Genomic DNA, 20,992 nt, shown 5'->3' on the forward strand with positions numbered 1-20,992 from the left:
TTCTGTACAAAAAGAAACCAATCAGTGATGACAAACGTTGGCAATTATGCAAGATATCCAACACTAAACTTATTATTATATTAAATAGGCAAATAAACTGCATAACACCAACAAAAATAGCCCGTAAAAATTTAAACTGGCTTTCAAATTTTATTCAATAATAAGTTGTCATACCTAACTTTTTTCAGATTACAAACCCACAGCTTCAATTGAAAAAGATAAAAAAAATGTAGCAAATTTCAATTACACAATCACGATCTAGACGTTTGTCTGACTAGCTTGTTTGTAGTTTGTCATATTTTTTGTGCCAGAAATCCAGTCCCTTATAGGTAGCCTCTCACAGTGAATTTACATAACACACTAACATTCCAGAAGAGCTCATACTCTTTAAAGCAAATCTATACATGTTCATGTTTTAAGTCAACATTTAAAAACTGACACAAAAGTTCATGATCTCATATCCTCAGGCAAACTATTCCATAGTTTAGGAGCCCTCACTGCAAATGCTCTATCCCCTGTAGTTCTACATCTAGTTCTTGAAACTTCCAGTAATTCTTTAAAAGAAAATCTCAGACATCTCGCTGTATCATATGGTATCAAAAGCTCAGTTTAGTACAAAGGTGTCAAACCATTTAACGCTTTATACTGTATGTCAATAATAAAATCTTATAATCAACACTAAAATAAACAATTGACCAATGTAAAGAAGCTAAAACAGCTGTTATATGATGAATTAACTCTGTTTGTGTCAGTGATCTGGCTGCAGCATTCTGTAATAATTGCAAAGGCGATCAATTAAGTTGATTCAAAGAAGAATACAAGGCATTACAATCTTCATGACGGGAGTAAAAGCATGAATGAGCTTCCCTGTGTCCTTAAAAAAGTCTCACTTTAGAAATATTTCTTGACTGATGAAAACAAGACTGAACCAACTTCTTGACATGCAACTCAAAGTTTAAATTAGTATCAAAATAAATACCCAATTTTTGACCTGCTTGTTATTTGTAAAAATCCTCTTTAGAGAAAGCTCAACCTGAACCTTATTTGAGCTCTGACCTATTATCATCATACATTTTTTCCAAACGGACGTTAGTCAAAGCTGCAAACAAATGGAAATGTAGCCGGTGAGCTTTTATGTTTGCTGTCTATTTAAATGGTCTGCCATATGCTAAATTAAATGAAATTATTTAAATCATGTGTTTTGTAGATCCTACTTGTGTGTTACTGTATTTATTGTGTTTGTACCTGGTTGATTGACTGAATGAAAACACTGCATTGAATTTTCGAAAAACAAAAGAAAAAGGAGAGCAAAAGTGTGGTCAATGAGTGAAACCCTGTTGGATTCTCCTTGTAGTGGACTGTCTCTTCAAGTGTGAAAGTTCTGCATATTTTAAAACCTTGACAATTAATACAGCAATTCGAGAGCATAATCAATGATTTGTAACTTTGCTAATACACATTGTATATTTTACAAGATGATATGTATAGAAATTCTGACAGAAGAGGTTATCAATTCGCTAATCAAATGTTTCATTAAAATTATGTCAAGATGGACTGTTTGGAGTTTAAGGGTACATTCTTGTAAACTGTGTTTTATACATTTTTGTATAGCCTGTTTGAATTAGATTTTGCCATTCTAGTCAAATATAAATATATATTACTGCCCGGTTTCACAGACAAGGCTTCAAACTAGTCCCAGACTAAAATGAAAGTTTGAGTTGTCTTAACTGAAAATAACATGCACTGACATGCCTTAAAATCTACCATGGCCATTGCTTTGTCTCAAGATGCACACCAGTAATGTTTTTTACTGAGGCATTTTTAAAAACCTCACTCGGTTTTCTTATGTCCGCATATACTGCGCATTACGGTAAAAGCGTCGTTAGAGATTTCAAATTAAAAGCGATCTATGGCGAACGCGGATTATGAATTAAATATATTCATATATAATGTTATAATGTTATTGGACTACAATTGAAGGCTTTAACCCGAGCCTTTTAAAGTAATTGCATTCAAAATGGCCAATGTATACCATTATTTCTATAACTTCAGATAACAATTAGAAGAAAACTTTCCGATTGCACAGACTCATTTAACTTTAAACTGAGAGTATAACACCTCCGCGTGTTATGCAAACAATATCAGGATTGTTTATTAATTCACAATCCACCGCGTTCGCCATAAATCGCTATTTTTTTAAATCCAAAAAGACGCTTTTACCGTAATGAAAAACCGAGTAAGGGGGAGTCTGACTGGCTTGACCGCAGTGAGCGGACGCGCAGACCCATTTGTAGTGCAATTTTAGTCTGCGCACAAAAGCATCATATCTACAAAGTAGGCAAACGTCCACTCCGGAAGCAGCAGCAATTACCTCTACATCATTTTAAGAAACAGGTAGATCATATAAGTATGTTTGTATTTCAGACTGTAATTTTAGTATAAGGGCACGTTTGTTTCTCCCGATGAGTTCAGGATGCGCGTGAAGGGAGTGGCGTGTAGATTAAGTGCCTTTTCATGTATTTCTGAACTCGGACGGCTGTTTAAAGCTGGTGAGAGTTATTAAAGATGTAAACGCTATTTTCTACAGTCAACTGACACCACAACACGTCTGTATAAACTGCGAATAAACTCTCGCTCATTTTAAAACCATGATAGGCGCACCGTTCTCGTGATCTGGCATATTAATCATTTTGGAATGTTGCCCAAAATCAAACACTCTCCTACAATTTTCAAATTGTTGTTATGCAAAAAAATAATTGTTCACAATGGTTTTTCATTGGAAACCATTAATTTATGTGATGGTTTCTTTTGTTTTTATCAGCAGGGTTGTTACATTTATAATCTGATCTCTTCAATCTGTCATATACAGTTATTTTTTGCTTCTTTATACATAGTTTATATATCTTACATATGTTATACATTATTTTATCTATCCTCAATGTGCGGTATGGGGGGCGCCAGTTCCTAAAATTGGTATACGGGAGGCGCGACCATGAAAATGTTGAGAACCACTGCACTAAGGCATAGTCCTGGCTTAACCTATTGTCTGTGAAATTGGGCCTACATAATACAATATACTACGCTTAGATTTATATCTTATCTTATTTTATTTATGGTTTAATCGAAACCGAGGGGACAATAATAGAATATCAAGACAAGAAGAGGCAGGATCATGACACATCCATCGTGCGCAGCGCGGAGACGCGCAATAACGAGCTGAATCTTTATTTTCGCACATTCTTTCATTAAGCAAAAGCGATGCTTTCATGTGGCAAGGGTTTTCAATGGTAAACAAATGCGTTTGATTGAGTTCATTTTGGCTAAGGCATCTCTTCTTTACTATTATCATATGATAGCCTTCACGTGAGTTTTAACTTCTTCATAAAATTGCCCCCATACAGTTTATGTAGCTCCAAAAGCGCTTCTCGAGTCTCCTTTTCCTGAAGCAGTAGTAGTGTTTGCGATATTTGAAGTGCACACACCCCCTCACAGATCCGGTCTCTTTCGTTTTCATTTCCCGGAAGGATTCTTAATATTGCAGGCGATCCGCATAAGAATAAACTCAGCTGTGCTAAACTACGTTTCTTTGCGACTGTAAATGCCGTCTAACGTGCTGTATATGTCAACCAGTTACTAATCAGCGAACATTTTGAAGAGTTTGTGTTATATTAAAATTGGATAACATGACTGACGCTTCCTCACCGCCACCTTTAAAGAAGGTAAGTCATCTAAGGTAAACACGCAGTCGTCATGTCATGTTAAAGTGCCTTTGAGGTAAACTATTTATATTCTTATTCATTGCCATAGTTTAAAACGAAATAAAACACTCAGCACATGAACACATAACTTCTCAATTAAGCTTGCATGATTTAAAACTTAAATACATTTGACAAATAAGACTGCCTCAAAATGGTCCCTTTTGCCTGTGTCAGGCGTGTCAATTTTTTTGTTTATTTTTTTAGACAAAACTACATATCAAATATGCGTCACTTCAAAATTGAAAATAAAAACTGTTGTGTGCCTCAGATTTACTTTCACTTTTGCTGTGTGCATTGAGGTGCCAGTGTTGTGATACGTGAAAGAAAAAGCAGACTTATCAGTTTTGTAAACGGATGGAAATATATAATCCATATTTAAAACAAAATAGGTCAAAATGCATTATAGAAATTAAAAGATCACTTTTTTAAACACAAGTTTTTTTCATGTTTTACTTAACAGAGCTTTAATGGGAATGGACATCCAGTTCTGTTTGATCCTCAGAGTGCCCTTCATGGAGGTCCACATGAAGCTGTTTCTGATGAACTCTGCAAGCTACCTGGAAGACTGCGTATGATCCCACATAAAAAACTTCACTTCAACTTTTTTACACATGACCTATTTTACACTATATACACAATGAAGAACTTGTGCACAATATTCAAAGTCAAATTCCAACTATATGTAGATTTGGTTAAAAATATCCTATTGTCTTCCGTGGCCAAAAAGATACTCATACAGGTTTGGAATGACATGATAAGGGTGAACAAACCATTTGTTGTGTGTTTGGTTTTGTAATGTACAGGGATAAATCCCTCCCTGTGGAATAAAGAGGATGTGAATCTCTGGCTGCGCTGGGCCCATAGAGAATATTCTTTACGGCGTCCTGATCACCAATCATTCGAGATGAATGGAAAAGCACTTTGCCTGCTCACCAAAGAAGACTTCCGTCTGCGCTGTCCCAGCTCTGGTCTGTGAGACTATAGTTATTTAGTGACACTTACTCATTTTGTTAAAGACTCTCATAATAACTGCATTGTTTTTGGATGTGCAAACAGGTGATGTCCTCTATGAACTTCTTCAACACGTAAAGCAGCAGAGAAGATGTGCCATCTTCAGCCCTCCGTCCAGCTGCAACACACAGTCGCAGCAGATGCTCGGCTTACCTGGGACGACAGGTGACCTACAGGATTCTTTTTCTAGCATTTACCATGCTGGTCCGTTGAAATTGAAATCTCAATTTAAGAGAGAACTCGGGCTGAATTTAGTCCACAAATGTGATCTATAATGCAACAATTTACATAAGTTTTGTCAGTCTTAAACTTTCTCCTTGAGCAAGTGCCAAAAAGGAGATAAAATCAGCTTTCAGGAAACACAGCAGACAGAAAGAGATCTACTGTTTTTCCCATCAATGCATTTCAGTGTTTAAATGGTTATATATAATTATACAATAACAAATTCACATTTTATATCAGTTCTACTTTTTGGCAAAAATACTTATCTGTTTCATATCTGTTCATTACAAATGGACAATATGGGGTTAAATGGCTCGCATGCCATTATAGAAAAGGTTACTTCCTGGTTTCAAAGCAAGTAGACCTGTTGCCAGTGGGTGTGGCTAAATCAAACTTACCTGTTCTCTCTGAAAAAAAAATCAGGGCAAACAATACACTAATGCAAAAGAACCGTAACTATAGATACATTCAGGTTTGGTGTGTATTGATATAAGGAAGTGTTATTGATCTTCTTTGTATCTAAATACAGTGTAACTGTGTTACAGCTCCCTGCACATTCCCAGTTTGTCCTGTGAATCCAAACTCTGGAGAATTAGCAGCTGGCGGCACAAATCACAGCCAGACAAAATTATGTGTTAACAGTGGACATCTGCAGGACATACAAACAGGTCATGATCAGCAATTTGAATCCCCAAAAACATAGTTCATGATCTAAGAAGATTTTGTTTGTGAAGAAACACTACAGTTCGAAGGTTTGGGGTGACTTGAGTGAAATGTTTTTCGCAAACCTTTGATCTGAAGGAGTACGTTGAGATGTTCATAATTAGTTTTGTGGATAAAAACACAATTGTGCACACACAAGGGCAAAACATTTTGATTGTAACGAGACATTAAAACAGTGTACACGCATTAATTAAACAACATGAAAGATGACATAAAACACCCCACACAACATGTACATAGCTGGCAACAAATATAATGCTGAAGTCCTTCTGAAAGCTCATATATCCATATTTGGGGATTTTTCATTTTGTCATAAATCATTATTATAAGTCACCCTTATGTTTGTCACTGGGCTTTGCGAATATATACAAATAAAAACTATAAAATAGTGCTTGTCAACACAGTATGTAATCATTAAAATGTACAATGTTTTTCCGTTTCTTGAAAAACAGCAAATGTGGAAACATGAGGTTTCAGAAGGACATCGACTAGAAACATAATTATTTAAATGAAATATCATCAAATGTGAAGAGTCACACAATGAAATTGTGATATTCCGGCAGATGTAAATTAACATTTTTTAAAAGTAAAACGACATGCTTTTCAAATAATTTTACACCCGACTTGTACATTTGCCGTCTATTTCTGTAATTTTACTGTTTTTTCACAGTGCACAGGGAATTTTGGAAAACTGCTTTACTTGTTATTTCACTGTTAATGTTTTTAATTTACAAAAGATGTCACTTTTATAATATTTTGCTTAAAACGGACATTTAATTCTGTTTTTATATATTATAAATAGAAATATTATAGAAATGTTTACCATAAAATATATGCCAATACTTTTAAAACCTTACATTTTGGATTATTTTACAGTAAAATCAAATGTGACGTCTTGTTAAATCCATCATATTTATTTACTGCATATATTAACCAATTAACAGGTCTTTACTGTAGTTTTTAACATTATTTTTTCCATTGAAATGATGTTAATATTTTACAGTTTACATTTTTACAAATTCTTGGCAAAGCGTGTCTGATGGTTCTACAATCAAGTTTTGATTTATTTTGGAAGAACAATATTCCCCAAACAATCAGTTTGTGTTAATCTAGAGTGTGCTATTATTCTAAATGCCCCTTAAATTTTATTGTAAGTACACATTTGAAAACTATAAAAAAATCAGTTTGGCTGAGCAATGTCAGCACTGCATATGCAACATCTGAGCTATTGTGCATGGGTTAACTGAGCACATTCACCTTAACGTATAGCAGAAAGATTTGGCTTTGACGGATCAGCTATTTAATCTAATGAAGGATATTGAAGAGTTGATACCTGACACAAACGTAACAAAATCCATTTGGGTTTTCATAACTTTAATTGTATCTCTATTCTGCAGGACCTTCTCATCATCAGGAAACTACAAGGCTTACACTCAATGTAAGAAAACCCCCAGATGAACCACTCAATCTGTCAAATAAATCAGAAAGAACTGGACACAACGCACACACATCTGAAGCAAATGGAAAGATTGCAGGTACATGTTGTTTCAAACTATTAAACCTTATTAGAGGCAAGCTTGCTATCCTTGTAAATGAAGAATAGTGAATGAACTAAGGCAAGGATTAATTCCTAAAATGCTATTATCTTTCTAGCTAAATGGATGTGTATCATACAGTAGCCTACATTTACTGTTTGTGTAGAATTGTTCTCTAGTCTCTCAGATTGCAATATAACCTGTTGATCACCTCGTTTATCAGACTGTAAACTCTTATGGGACTACGTGTACCACCTGCTGTCAGACAGTAGGTATGAGGCCTACATCCGCTGGGAGGACCCTAAGACCATGATCTTCAGAGTGGTGGATCCCAATGGACTAGCTAGGCTCTGGGGAAACCACAAGGTAACAAGAGAGACCAGTCTTGTTTGTATTGACGTAGCAATGCCAAAATCATGGTTTCAGTTCCTGTAAAAAAAAAGTTTACTTTGAAAAGAGCTAAATACATGAACAATAATTAAATAATTGGTTTGGTATTGCAGAACAGAGTCAACATGACATATGAGAAAATGTCTAGAGCACTGCGTCATTACTACAAACTCAACATTATCAAAAAAGAGACAGGGCAGAGATTACTTTTCCGGTAAGTAGAGGCACTCTGAAAACCTGTTTGCAACTGATGTACTGGACACTAGTCATTTTTTACCACTTTGTAGTTTGACTCATAATAAGCGTTTGAGCTACTGGCTTGTTTTTTACACAACATATATCCCAGCATGCATAGCATGAAATTGGTTGGGGGAGGTAGAATGCTGTATGTTAAAAAATCTAAAATGTAAAAGTTTATTTGGCAGATAATAGTTTGCACTAATGCATAGTTTTAGTTACTTTACCAGTCTTATATTAAGTACTAATAAACGATATGTGTCCAGTTTTTATGATGACAAATGTATTGTAGACTGAAGTTAGTCAAAATAAACCAAAAATGTTTAAAAACTGCTTCGTATCCATTGACCATCCTACAGTTTTTTGAACTCACACTAGGGGGCGCTAACATTTCTTGTAATTCACCGGTTGGGCACAAACTCTCAACATTTCACACATCACTGCTCGGATGTTATCCATTGGCCCTCAAACCTTTCTGTGTCGCAGGTTTCTCAAGACACCTGATGAAATAATGCAAAGCAGGTCAGATCGTGCAGAACCTTCAGAGTCTCCTGACAGTCCTGCCTCTCCTGACAACAGAGAAGATGTTCTAGGAGTATCGCCCGAATCGTCCCCCACCTCCTTAAGCCCCTGCTCTGAACACAACTTCAGCATATCACCACTCCCGTGAAACATACCTCCACATTCTGATTTAACATGAGCTTTAAGAATGGTTCACAATGAACTCTGATCTTCCATAAGTGTGAATATTAGTAATTGCTGTAGGGATAAGACTTCACAAGCTGCTTAACTTTAGAGCTACATCACTCTTTCTAAATTTCGAGTAGCTGCATTCAATTCTTCTCTGGTTTAGCAGTGGGGGTTGGGAGTAAAGTACCAGTAAACAACACTAATTTTTCAATACAAGCAAATATGATACAGGTTCTAATATCTTTTGAGGATTTAGATTTAGAAGTTGACGTTTATGAGAATACTCTCTCAGGTTGTAACTTGGTAGCATTCTGTTTCTTTTTGTGTATGAAGTAAATAATTAATGGTATTCATTTGTTATTAATCTGTATATTTAAATCTGTTAATGCGATAATTAAAGGGGTAATATGACATGGCTAAAACGAATAGACGTAATGCAATGTGTAAACACGATTTAAGGTTCAAGAATGCTGTAGGCGTATTTTCCACATACCGTTCATGTTTGCATCTCCTCTTTGCCCCGCCTCTCTGAAACGCGAACATTTTCACAAAGTTCATCGCTCTCTTAGCGAGGTGTGCTATGATTGGACAGTTAAGCAGTGCGTATTGATAGGTTGAATACTGCAAGCATGTGACGGAAATGTAACGCCTCTTACCATATTTGGCATATGAGGTTCAAAAGCTATGGATCAATTTCACAGAGTAACATGTACAAACCGGAAGTAGGGTAAACGCTTGTCCGGTCAATGCTCTAGGTCCGTTCACTACACAGAACAGTTGCAGAGACCAGAAGAAGTTAGACATGAAGCCTAACCTAACCCTTATGCTGATTTGTCTAACACATATCAGACCTTGATAATAAATAAATCGCTCAAAAAACAATGTTTTTGTAATGTTTGCTTTCCCTATTTTTACATCTCCCAGTAAACCATGAATAAATCGGACAACGTATGTCATTTTGGTAAAGAAAATGAATGCCTGTGAGAAAACAAGCTGAATGAATGAATGGCCATCGCAGCAATGTGGCCGAAAAAAACAATCCCCTACTTACGGTCTCGGTCGCCATTTTCTGAAATACTGTATGCGTATTGTACTGACGGTACTGACTTGCCTATACATTTGGCCGGTCTTAGTCAACTCATACCACGAACTGATGTGAATTTGTGGGGGTTTGGTTAAACAAGGCGTTTCAGGCAGGTCTGGGTGAGCATTCACTTTTAGATAGAATGCATCTTTTCTTCCGACACTTTCATTTTTGCAATTTTTCGTGTCTAATATACATGCATGGGCAACTTATAACACACCAAAGACAAAGAAAACACGTGTTCGTGCCATATGACCCCTTTAACTAAAACTGACAAATAAAGGGATTAATATATTTTTTTGTAAAATGTATCATTAAAGGAATAAAATTATAAAACATAAAATCATATTGATTCTCATCAAGTCATATATTTCACAACAAAGTTTCATATTCAAGGTTACGGGATTGTTGTTTAGTGATTGTCCCAGGCAGAACTACACCCATTTTGAGTTAAACCAGAACAAGTCATTTTGAACTTTTACATTCTAATTAGTTTATCTTTGAATTTTTACTTAAATTAAATACTAATTAATATTTATTATAAAATGTGGAGATTCAATTATATATTGGTGTGAAAGTGGGAATTGATGCAACTGTCTAACACAGCAAAAGAACACCATTAAAAAATCTTTCAAGTCTAAATAATGACAGCACATCTCCTTTATTTTCTTTTTTTGCACAGTAATCTAATTCAACAAATACATATGAAATATCTATTTTCTAAACATGACACTTGATTTTTATTTATTTAAGAGTAATGTTTTTCAGTGCAATGACAATGATAATGCGTTCATTCACTTGAATGTTTTTGCCGACATACATTAGACATGCACTCCTGAGATAGGCGCAGCCTCCCCGTGACCCGAGGTAGTTCGGATAAGCGGTAGAAAATGGATGGATGGACATTAGACATGCATACTCCAGACAGCGTGCAGTGATACACTGATTTGACACAGATTTTGTTTCCCATAGCTGTACGTAAATACAAATTTTTTATATGACTGAAGCTTTTTTGGTTTATTAATTCCGTGACCGCCTGTTTTTACTAAATGCACACTTCTCAAAAGTGTGTGAAAAGGGCTGAAACTCTACCAGTAGACGAATACGGGTTAGCTGTAAACATGTCATCACCTTTATTTGTTCTGTCTAACACTGAAAACCTCTCAGTGTCTTTCTGTGGTTCAGGCTTTTTAGCAACATACCAGCTAGGTGTTGCGCAAAGTCTTTTGGATAATGCACCATGGATCCTACGAGGTGCTCCAAGGGTGTACGGCGCGTCTGCAGGTTCTCTCGTTGCTGCTGCTGTTGTTTGTGGATCAAATCTGGGTAATTTTTGATATTTACTTAATCTTGAACTGTACTGATAATTCAAAAACTGTTGGTTTGAACTCAAGATGGGACGCTTTTTAAAAAGGTTGGTCCAGCTGGACTATATTGGTAGTCGCTTTTAATTAAATGTAATAATCTGTAATGAATTATACCCTGAGAAAAGTATAGTTTACTCTACATTTTTAAATAGATTATTTACAACTTCTCATTCTTGCATTACATTAGTGTTTCACAACCTGGGCCCGGCCCACTAGGGGTACTTAAACTAGAAATCAGGCATTAAAATCAGGAAAAACAACTACAAATCATGATTTTGTCATTTATAGTTTCACTTGAACCAAATTGGTTAATTGAAAAGTGTCATGTTTATAGGTTGTTATTTTTTTGTGGTGTATTTGTTTTTATAAACATACTTTATGATGATGTTTTCATACAGCATTGTTGAAAAACAGTTTGTATCAAAGTCCTATTAAGTCAGGAGTTGCTTTTGTTTTGCCTTTATAGTAATATGGGTTTATGTTGTTTATTTAGCATTTTAGTATTTGTTTTTAAGTCTATGCACAATTGGCAACATTTTTAAAGATTAAGATTTAAAGAGATAAAGAGCGTTTGATTTATATACATACTGTACACATTTTGTCCATGTGGTCAAGATAAATTCAGAATTTAGGTAGTAATGCAGTTACAATTTATCCAGTATAATTAGTTGTAATTTTTGTAGTTTGTAGAACTTGTTTTGTTTGATTTGTTAGCAATTGAAATGGAACATTGACAATGTAAATATTAATATCCGAAGCATAGCTAATTTATTCAACACTGGTGGATCGTAAATGATCAAAGAGTCATCAAATCTCCTTTTTCTAGGTCGAGTGCGAGACAATCTTTTGGAATTTGCGAGATATTCACGTCAGCTTCCTCTCGGCCTTCTCAGCCCCACAGCTGATGTCTACAGATGGCTGGAGGTCACACTGGAGCGATCCCTGCCTGATAATGCCCACAGTCTGGCCAGCGGACGTCTGCACATTTCCATGACTCGGATCCCTGATGGGAAAAACGTTCTAGTGTCGGAATTTCAATCCAACGAAGACCTTATAAGAGTTAGCATTATACATTAGTGTTTTGAATGTTATAATACATTCATATACATAAAACATTTTTATAAATACAGTGTAAAAAAATTCACAAAGACTTTTACAGTAAATCCAGTTCAATTTTACTTGAAAATCTTAGACAGCAAAAAAAGTTTACAGAGTAAAAAATAATGCAATACAGCAGCATTTATTTTAAACTAGCAAAAGCACACAATTCAAGCAACAAATGAATGAATCCCCGAAAACGTTTAACTAGATGTTTTATTAAAGTTCAAACTTTTCTTGTTGTAAATACATTAGACATATGTCGATAGTTGTGATAACCTACAGCTCCAATTGATCCGCTAAAAAATATGTTTAAATATGGGGAAAATGATTTAACAAATTTGCTTTAAACTGTCTTTTTTCTGTAAGGCACTTTTGTGCAGTTGTTTTGTTCCTTTATACTCTGGCATGATCCCACCGCAGTATAAAGGTGAGGTGAGTGACATTTTTATCTATACGGCATATGAGCTTTAGCGCAGCATTTCTATTCCCAATAATTCCAGACTGGGGAGCATCCTAGAGCTCGACGAACTAAAAATAATTTTTCCCTAGCACTACATGGATGGAGGTTTCACAAACATCCAGCCCTTTGAAGACACGTCACCAACCCTCACCATCTCCCCATTTGCAGGAGAGATGGACATCTGTCCCTCTGACACTTCCACCACCTTCTGTGATGTCATCATCCAGCAGCTGTCCTTCCATTGCTCCATGCCCAACTTAATCAGACTGTTAGATGCCATGTTCCCTCGAGACTGGAGGGTGAGTCCTGACAAAATATGGTCATAAAAATATTTTGTGGAGTGCAATATAAGTCTGATGGTGACAAGGGTCTTTCACCAAAGAAAAACTAATGGATGAATGAGCAAACTTAAATTAATATAAATAATCCATAAAACTATAAATCCTATGATTGATTTGTTTGAGGACAAGATTTGGAACAACTGAGTGTATTGTGTAAAGGAGGACTTGAAGAGAATAACAACTGGGATAGGTCACCCATATATTAAATAAGAAAATCGGTCATCATTTCTTTATGCTCAAATCGATCAAAACCTGCACGACTGACTTTCGTCTGTAGAACACAAACTAAGATATTTTGAGAAATGTATCTGCGGTTTTGTGTCCATACAATGGAAGTCAATGGGGGTCAATGTTGTTTGGTGACCAACATTCCTCAAAACAACCTTTTTCTAGACCGCCTTTGTTAAATACCATATTTTTTGTTAATTTGCAGATTTTAAAGAAAGCGTTCTACAGTGGATACCAAGATACCATTTATTTTCTGGAGCGTAGCAGTGAGTGATTCAATATACACAACACAATCTCAGAAATCCAAAACTATTTTCAGAGGTGGTCAATTTTTATGAATTCGTACAATCTCAGTTGTATGTTTCTGTTCGATTTGCTTTCATGCCAGTGACGGTTGTGTTTAGGGGTGGGATCAGGGCAGGGGCAAGTGGGGCATTGCCCCTCCAAAAATATCCAACTCACAATTAAAATAATTAAATATTATTATTAGGTACTAAAAAAGTATTAAAACATTTCTAAACAGTAAGAAGCTAATACAAACTAGCCAAATTTTTATGGACTTAAACATTTTCTTTCCAAAATACGACAGGTCGGCGTGATGTATCAATCCGATCTCATGAGAATGTGTAACTTGTCATCTACTAAAAAGCTTCAGTGATGCTTTTCATCTACAAAATTATATTTTTTTGTGCGATTTACATCGTACAGACTCATATAAATTAGCCACCTTGTAAAATCTCATGAGATCAGATTGATATAGCATGACGACCTGTCATAATTTGAAAAGAAGATGTTAAACCAAAGTCTTTCAAAATTTGTCTGTGTTAGCTTCTCACTGTTAAGTAATGCTTTAATATTTTGGATGACTTAAATGATAAACGTCTATATCACGTACCTCAACAGAGGCTTTGCAGTTGTACCCTGACAGGAGGATGGAATCTGATGTATCCGATGATTCTGGGACGTCTGATTCTCTGAGCTCTGATCACTGGATGCTGACACAGACTGATGCAGAGGACCGAGACCAGCAAGAGGAACTTCGAAAGAGCGTTAAAGAGGTCTCCTCATCCCAGGGTCCATCTCGATACATCCAGGAAGTGTCCAAAGTACAGGTTCAGGAAGGTATTGTTCTTTTTTTACATTTTTTACATACACATAGACAGTACACCAAACAACCAAGAGAAATTCAAGATTTTCTCTTTTAGTGCTGCTGTGTAATATCGTGGGTCAGCTGGAGATTATGAGTGATCCAAAAGTATCTTTATCTCAACGAACGCTATCGTTCCTGCTCTTTCTGTTCACTCTGCCAATATGGAGCGCCACAACGTTTGCTAGCAGGTGCTGAAACATAAATGATCTTTCACATATTTGTTTTACAAAAGCATCATTTAAATACGATAAATAGGAAACATAATAATTTACAGAATAAGGATTGATCACAAGAAAAAGCAATCCCCAATAAAGTTTAATGTAATTTGAAGTTAAACCTGGCAGAATACATCTTGACATCGAGTCTGGTTTTGTTGTTTTAAAGGTATCAGAAATGGATCACACACGCCGTGACTGTGACATACTGGGTCTTGCAAGGCTGTAAACTGTTTGTGATCTTTATATTCAACATTTTCTTGTCCACTATGTGGCAAAGCCTGAGAGACATGTAAGCACACAAGAAAATATTATCTTCCTTGACATCAACATTAAAACTCTTTATTAAATGCATCATTGTTTTTGCCCTGTTTTCTGTCTTTTCCAAAGGATGATGAGTCTGATCAGTTTCGTACCTTCACAAGTTCATGCCGAGTACCAGAAGGCTCGACAGCTTATTGAGAGACGTGATGCCTCCAATAGTTTCAACGTTCCGGTCTCTACCTCTTTCCAAGACAGTTCTTCCATATCACAGACCCTTCCGAACCTCTACACACTCCTGCGTTCACTAGAGATAGACAGCAAATGGAAGAAACACAAGATAGAGGTGCAGCACACAATACTGCAGCATATGATTGCAAAGAGAAGTTAAGTGCGTGCGAACCGAACTTGTAAAAACCTTGTATCTCCCTTTTTCATAATTTCCAACATGTTTCTCTGTGGGTTTGCAAATATGTTTTTTTTTTGTGTGTTTTATTATAAAAAACAATTATATTCTAAGTATTTTATTCACATATTCAAGGTATGCTCCTAAAATATGGGTACACAACTTTTACGCTTATGTAGTAATGTATCACAAGACTCGATCAGTCCAAACATTGTGATTCACATGAGATGGATTAGAAATAGTGCTCAATGAACACATTGAAATGTCAGGGGTGGCTAATGCATGTTGCACACATTAGTAGACATCGTTATTTAATGTCAACCATTGCTAATTTACATTAATGATGCAAAATAGGATTTAAGTAAAGCTCAAAGTTCCCTCTATGAAATAAAACAGTGGAACCAAAAAGCATGTCCTGGCATGGCCTCAATCCATCAGTGGCGAGTCGTGTGATGCTGCATCTACCGCCATCATTACAAACATCTACTGTCTACCTTCAGACCACAGCTAAAAAGCATATCAAATTAACTTTGCATGATTTCCAAAGAGGACTCTCAACCTAAGTTGAGATAACCGATCCATTGTTACATTTTGTATCAAAGTGTTAAGCTTGAATAGGCGAATATCAAAGCATTGTGACATTTTCATGACATTTGGGAAGAAACGTTTTTGTGAGAATCACTGAAAAAAGCATTTGCGAGAAATCTGCCATTTTCCTGCGCCAAAATTAAAAATGTTATCACATGGTAAGAAATACAAAACAAAAGCGGTGTAAAAGCTTTCAAGCAATAAAAAAAACGGCTAAAGACAATTTTGTGTTTTGTATTTATTATAAAACCTTTTGTAATAGTACTCTCTGCATGACAGACGACGGTAAATCCAAAAATACTCTTTAATGGTAATCCACAATAATCCAACACAGGGCGATGAGTAAACGCACTTGACAGAATCACAAGACACATTTAAGAGTTTTATATATATACAAAACAACACAATGAGTCCGGATACACACAGAGTCCGGGTGATGAGAGAATAGCTGGAAGGTGCTGCGATAACCGATGTGGGACAGGTGAGGGAGTGAAGAGGATGCTGGGAAACTGAGTCCATTGGGGAAAACGGGCGAAGAAGGACACGAGAGGCAGACATGGGCAGACAGAACCATGACAGCTTTTAATATTTAACTGTAATTTAACATGCAAACACAATAGAATTTCAGATTACAGGTTGTGGCTCATATAAAGTATAGCATAAAGACTGCTGTACAATGTAATACTGTTCTTGTTTATGAAAGAAAGCAGCATCAATCCTAATTTCACATTTTTCTGAAGCCTACAAATCTTCTGACACTTATACCAGGAAAAAAGGGAATATGATCACACGGCACGTTTTCAATCAACTGCCTCAATCAACCCTGTCTGAACAAAGAAACAGAAAAAAATAGGAATTATTATCTTACTCACGTTTGACCCTGGGGAGTAATAGGCTATCTAACATATTTCATTTTTCTTATATGTACTGTATGTAGACTGTATATTGCAGGCTCTTGAAAATGACCATTACATCAGAGTTCAAATAAAATGAACCCTTAGAATTACATAACATAACAAGACAAGTGTTTATTGAAACAAACATACAAAAATAACTCAATATTATCTCCATATTGCTTAATGTGATGTCCTCACCTTATTGTTTCAATATCCGTAAAAAACTCTGTAAGAAATGACGACATACTTTATGTGTGTTGAATGTCAATCTGACATTTATCACAAAACTTTACCCGAGAGCTCAATTTATAAAGTTTTACCATTATTTTTATGTGATTGCTTAACAGCTGAGTTGTTTTAACCATGAAGTTATGGTTTACAGCTTTTGTAATGTGACTTGTCAACTATGGGGCTGTTTCTTCCAGACAAACAGCAGACGGCAGTACGGCCGAATCTTCTCCTGGAATAAACTGAAAATACTTCACTCTCTGTTCTAGTTCTTCTGACACTGTCTCAAAGTATTCATTAAAACTAGACTAATAAATGCCTATAATTTTTTGTCAAATTCTTACACCAAAACACTACACTTACGTCCGTTATTTCAAACAACTTATTTGTCATTGAAATTACATTTTTATCTGTAAAATGTATGCATTCTCAAGGACGCCGCACTGTTTTTAATGAAGACATGTACAGACAGAGATGTCACTCTGACACATTGGCAGCATGCGGATCCTCTCATGTTGAGTTATCTTACTTTATAGGGGAGGTCTGATGGAATTTCATTTCTTTAAATTTATTTTGTGAGTAGTGTACTGTAGCTGTTTGAGCATAAACAACACCTGCCAAATGGCAACACTCAAATTTCACAGAAAAGGAACCCATCTTCTTAAAGGAGAGGTTGTACGAATGGTTTCACTAGATGTTAAATAAGTCTCTGGTGTCCCCAGAGTGTGTTTGTGAAGTTTTAGCTCAAAAAACACCACAGATCGGCCGCACTGTTTCCCAAAAACACCAGAGTTTTGCCTCCTGGTATCTATACTCTTTGGCACCGCAGCACCTTTTGACGCAACCAAGTATTTCGACCTGCAGCAGCCTTCATTGTGATTGGAGTGTAGCTGCACAGATTGCATAGTAGTGGTAAGTTTCTTTGTTTCTTTGGACTAAACTTTGTCACTTCATAACAGTAACAAAACAGTAGTTAGTCATTGACAGTGCAGGTGTAAGTTTTAAGGTTAGGGTGTCATCGTGGTTTATACGTGTAAAGTTTCTGAGTTCAATGCAGCTTTGATTTCTGCAATTATTTGGCATATTAAAAATTACAGAAATCTTGCAAACATCAGATTTCAGTGTGGGCATATCATGCGATACATGCCCACTTTTGCATGTGTCTCTTTAAAAGCAAGAGAGCTGCTAGTCTCAGCCCCCTTTTCAGCAGAAACTGTGCAGTGAGCCTCTGCTTCCAGCGACAAAACATTAAAGTATGGTAACATAAAGCGAACGAGAAACAAGGTCTCGTCTTTGAACACCAAACACACTGTTTCCGATAAGCTAAGCACACCGGTTTCCCCCGGGGCCATTCGCGAAGCCCGTCCGGTCTAGGCCGCATTAGGGCGAGAGAACCGTGTTTACAAACCATACACACAAAGGTACTCCAGACAAACGCATCGCTATTTCTCCATGTCACTCTAAGCTGTAGACCAATCACAAAAGACTGGCTCTGCTTGACCAATCAGCATTTCGGAAGAATTTCAGAGAATCGAGATGACTGTGGAAAAAACATAGGTGTAATATTTAATATAATTTTTTTATCGAAACATGAACACCTATTGTTTGGCACATCATAAACATAACAAATGCTGTGAAAAATAGGCAGAAAAAACTTGCAGGTCTTTCTTTTTCAACGAAGTTATCTCACACTGTCAAACCAGATCCGATGCGATACTGAGCCACTAAACGGACATAGCTGGTAAAAAATATGAAAGGGAGCGAAAATATTTCTCTTTCCCCAAGAATATTGCAATTTCTTTGCAGAACTTTTAATTCCCAGACAAAAAAAATCCGTTCAGAAACTTTCTCATTCCCATGAGATTATTTTGCGTTCCCTTGTAAACATGAGGTGATTTTTGAAGATTTTTTTTATTATTTTTTTTATTTTTTTGGAATGGTTAGGGGACATCCACTGAGTAATGTATTCTAAAACTGTCCATATGATGGCGCAATTCCTTAAAAGTGCTGTTTTTGGGTGAACTACCACTTACCTATAATTACCATAGTTTTTAGTTTTATCTGCATTAAAAGCACAGTAACTACAAAGTTTAAGTTTATTTTTTGCAATAAAGAAACGATGGTCAACAGTAACCATAGATTTATTATTTTGTAATAATGCGCTCAAGAACCCCTGTTGGTTTTATTAATAGTTAAATGTGCATTCAGACCTGCTTTGAAATACTATTTTACAGTATTTTGCAATAATTTCTCATAAATGTACAATGTAATCTACACCATTCATCAGTCTAGGCATGGTTAGTTCCTGGCCAACCCTTAAACTGACAAACCATGAGACATCTTGTCTAATTATTCTGTTCCATTCCGATAACATCAAAACACTTGACAGCTTGATGGGAACAGCAGCCTATCACATGAGAATTCAATCTGGCTGGCGAAACATAACCTATGCGAACACAGACCGCCACAGAGGAGTTATTCACCTTAAATTCTCTTCAGAGACCACAAGCAATTCAAAATAAGCTTTATCGTGTCTTTTTAGCGTATTTTAAACATATATAGCCCAGGAAACACCTTGTATCCTCCAAGTCACCCAAGTGAATAATTCACCCAAGTTCAACTTAACTCCAGCAGTTTAAATATTTAGAGGCACGTTAACACTAATGTTAAATTTGCTTGATGTCATTCAGCAAGGGAGCTAAAGGCGACATCCTGGCTTTTGCATTTAAATCTATAAGCACGTTGTTATTAAAACAAGATTACTACATTTTAAATGCTGAAGGATTAAACTTTTCATTTTCCTAAAACAGTATGTTATAGCTTAAGGTTGAGCAAACATAATCAAGGACGTTTTCCATTAACTACTGGCACTTAGTCTTGTGTACTTTCAGTTTTGTCAATATTTCCGAAAGTAATGAAGTGATTTTCAAATGATGTGTTTTGATAGCATTCTATGGTGCGAATAAATAACAATACTTTTTAATATTTAAAAATGGTCTAATTTTGTAAGTAGCGTTAACAGTAAATAATTAACACAAGAAAAATGTGACATGTAAATGATTTATTTATACTTTTTAAATAATGTACTAAATTAAATAATATTGAAAAAATCATGTCAAAATAATCTAATAAAATAATAATCTCAATTTAATTTTATTTTAAAACATATTTACTTGTATTGTTTTTTGATAAACATGACACAGTTGTTAAGTGTGCTAATAATGTCTATCTGGGTTTTGGACAACATTAGAATAATAAAATAGAAGATTTAAGATCAAATTAAAGTGTCTGAACCCACTACACATGTTGCCAAATCAATTGTCATGTGTCCCAATGCAACATGATTCATTTTGTACTATAGGTCATTGGGTGTCCGATAATAGGTTTTCATTTCTAAATGTTTGAAAAACATTTTTGCACACTGTAAAAAACATAATTTTACAGTTTTTTTTACAGTTTTTCCACATATGATGTACAAATATAAAAACAGAAAACGACCGAATAGAAAAACAGAAAAATTATGATTATTTTTTACAGGATAATGTTAATCTGGGTTTTGGATAAAAAATTGAAAGATACAAACAAAGAATACAATAGCAAGAACTAAAGAATAAATTCTTTCACAAAACTTTATCATAAGCAACACAAATTGTATATGAAAGTATGAGTTTTAATTTAACTTCATACAACAAAATATTGAGTTATTTTACACAAACTAGTTAAACTTTTAGTCTTAATAAAAGTGTCTGAACCCACTGTTTGTGACATTTCTCATTCCCTGTCTGACAAGGCAAAAGCATTGTGTTTTTCTCAGTCCTTTTGTCTAATATTGTCCTTTTTGTCAAATGTGTTTTGTCTCTCACATATAAATTTTTTACGTTTTGTTTTCCGTCACTTTTTGAACCTGTTTGTGCACTGGAAGCTTCTGTCACTATAACACAATAAATACAATTTCCTTGTGTGTCAAAGCACACTTGCGAACGAATCTCTTTCTGATTCTGATATGTTCACAAGTATTGATTGGGTAGGTGTGAAAAAATAGGACAAGACTGATGATAAAACATATAAAAAAAGAGTAACACAGCCATTTGGAATGATGAG

At 35.6% G+C, this 20,992-nt stretch overlaps 2 protein-coding genes across 4 annotated transcripts; both read left to right on the forward strand.

The window, feature by feature from the left end:
- The first annotated feature begins 3,525 nt into the window (after positions 1 to 3,525).
- etv7 (ETS variant transcription factor 7) lies at positions 3,526 to 9,996 on the forward strand. 2 transcript variants are annotated; one of them, XM_056733232.1, is made up of 9 exons: positions 3,526 to 3,719; positions 4,219 to 4,327; positions 4,562 to 4,726; positions 4,815 to 4,934; positions 5,537 to 5,659; positions 7,112 to 7,249; positions 7,473 to 7,615; positions 7,753 to 7,853; positions 8,363 to 9,996. In XM_056733232.1, exons 1-9 carry the CDS (start codon positions 3,684 to 3,686, stop codon positions 8,544 to 8,546), a joined length of 1,119 nt encoding a protein of 372 aa, XP_056589210.1. In that variant the 5' UTR covers positions 3,526 to 3,683; the 3' UTR covers positions 8,547 to 9,996. The 2 variants fall into 2 exon arrangements, with proteins under 2 accessions (XP_056589210.1, XP_056589211.1); XM_056733233.1 differs by lacking the exon at positions 5,537 to 5,659.
- Positions 9,997 to 10,577: 581 nt separating this feature from the next.
- Positions 10,578 to 15,955, forward strand: pnpla1 (patatin-like phospholipase domain containing 1). 2 transcript variants are annotated; one of them, XM_056733606.1, is made up of 9 exons: positions 10,578 to 10,976; positions 11,844 to 12,076; positions 12,485 to 12,550; positions 12,668 to 12,877; positions 13,353 to 13,413; positions 14,051 to 14,269; positions 14,353 to 14,485; positions 14,682 to 14,804; positions 14,903 to 15,955. In XM_056733606.1, the coding sequence occupies exons 1-9, from the start codon at positions 10,700 to 10,702 to the stop codon at positions 15,162 to 15,164; spliced, it is 1,584 nt and encodes a 527-aa protein (XP_056589584.1). In that variant the 5' UTR covers positions 10,578 to 10,699; the 3' UTR covers positions 15,165 to 15,955. The 2 variants fall into 2 exon arrangements, with proteins under 2 accessions (XP_056589584.1, XP_056589585.1); XM_056733607.1 differs by having other exon boundaries at positions 12,485 to 12,545; positions 12,747 to 12,877.
- The last annotated feature ends 5,037 nt before the right edge of the window (positions 15,956 to 20,992 follow it).

Source organism: Triplophysa dalaica, chromosome 20 (genome assembly GCF_015846415.1).
Source record: "Triplophysa dalaica isolate WHDGS20190420 chromosome 20, ASM1584641v1, whole genome shotgun sequence".
Classification (NCBI taxonomy): Eukaryota; Metazoa; Chordata; class Actinopteri; order Cypriniformes; family Nemacheilidae; genus Triplophysa; species Triplophysa dalaica.

Coding starts and splice junctions, on each gene's coding strand:
- etv7 (XM_056733232.1), top strand. CDS start 3,684: ATGACTGACGCTTCCTCACCGCCACCTTTAAAGAAG. Junction 3,720..4,218: donor CACCGCCACCTTTAAAGAAG/GTAAGTCATCTA, acceptor TTTACTTAACAG/AGCTTTAATGGGAATGGACA. Junction 4,935..5,536: donor CGGCTTACCTGGGACGACAG/GTGACCTACAGG, acceptor ACTGTGTTACAG/CTCCCTGCACATTCCCAGTT.
- pnpla1 (XM_056733606.1), top strand. CDS start 10,700: ATGCACACTTCTCAAAAGTGTGTGAAAAGGGCTGAAACTCTACCAGTA. Junction 12,077..12,484: donor CCAACGAAGACCTTATAAGA/GTTAGCATTATA, acceptor TTTTTCTGTAAG/GCACTTTTGTGCAGTTGTTT. Junction 13,414..14,050: donor TTATTTTCTGGAGCGTAGCA/GTGAGTGATTCA, acceptor GTACCTCAACAG/AGGCTTTGCAGTTGTACCCT.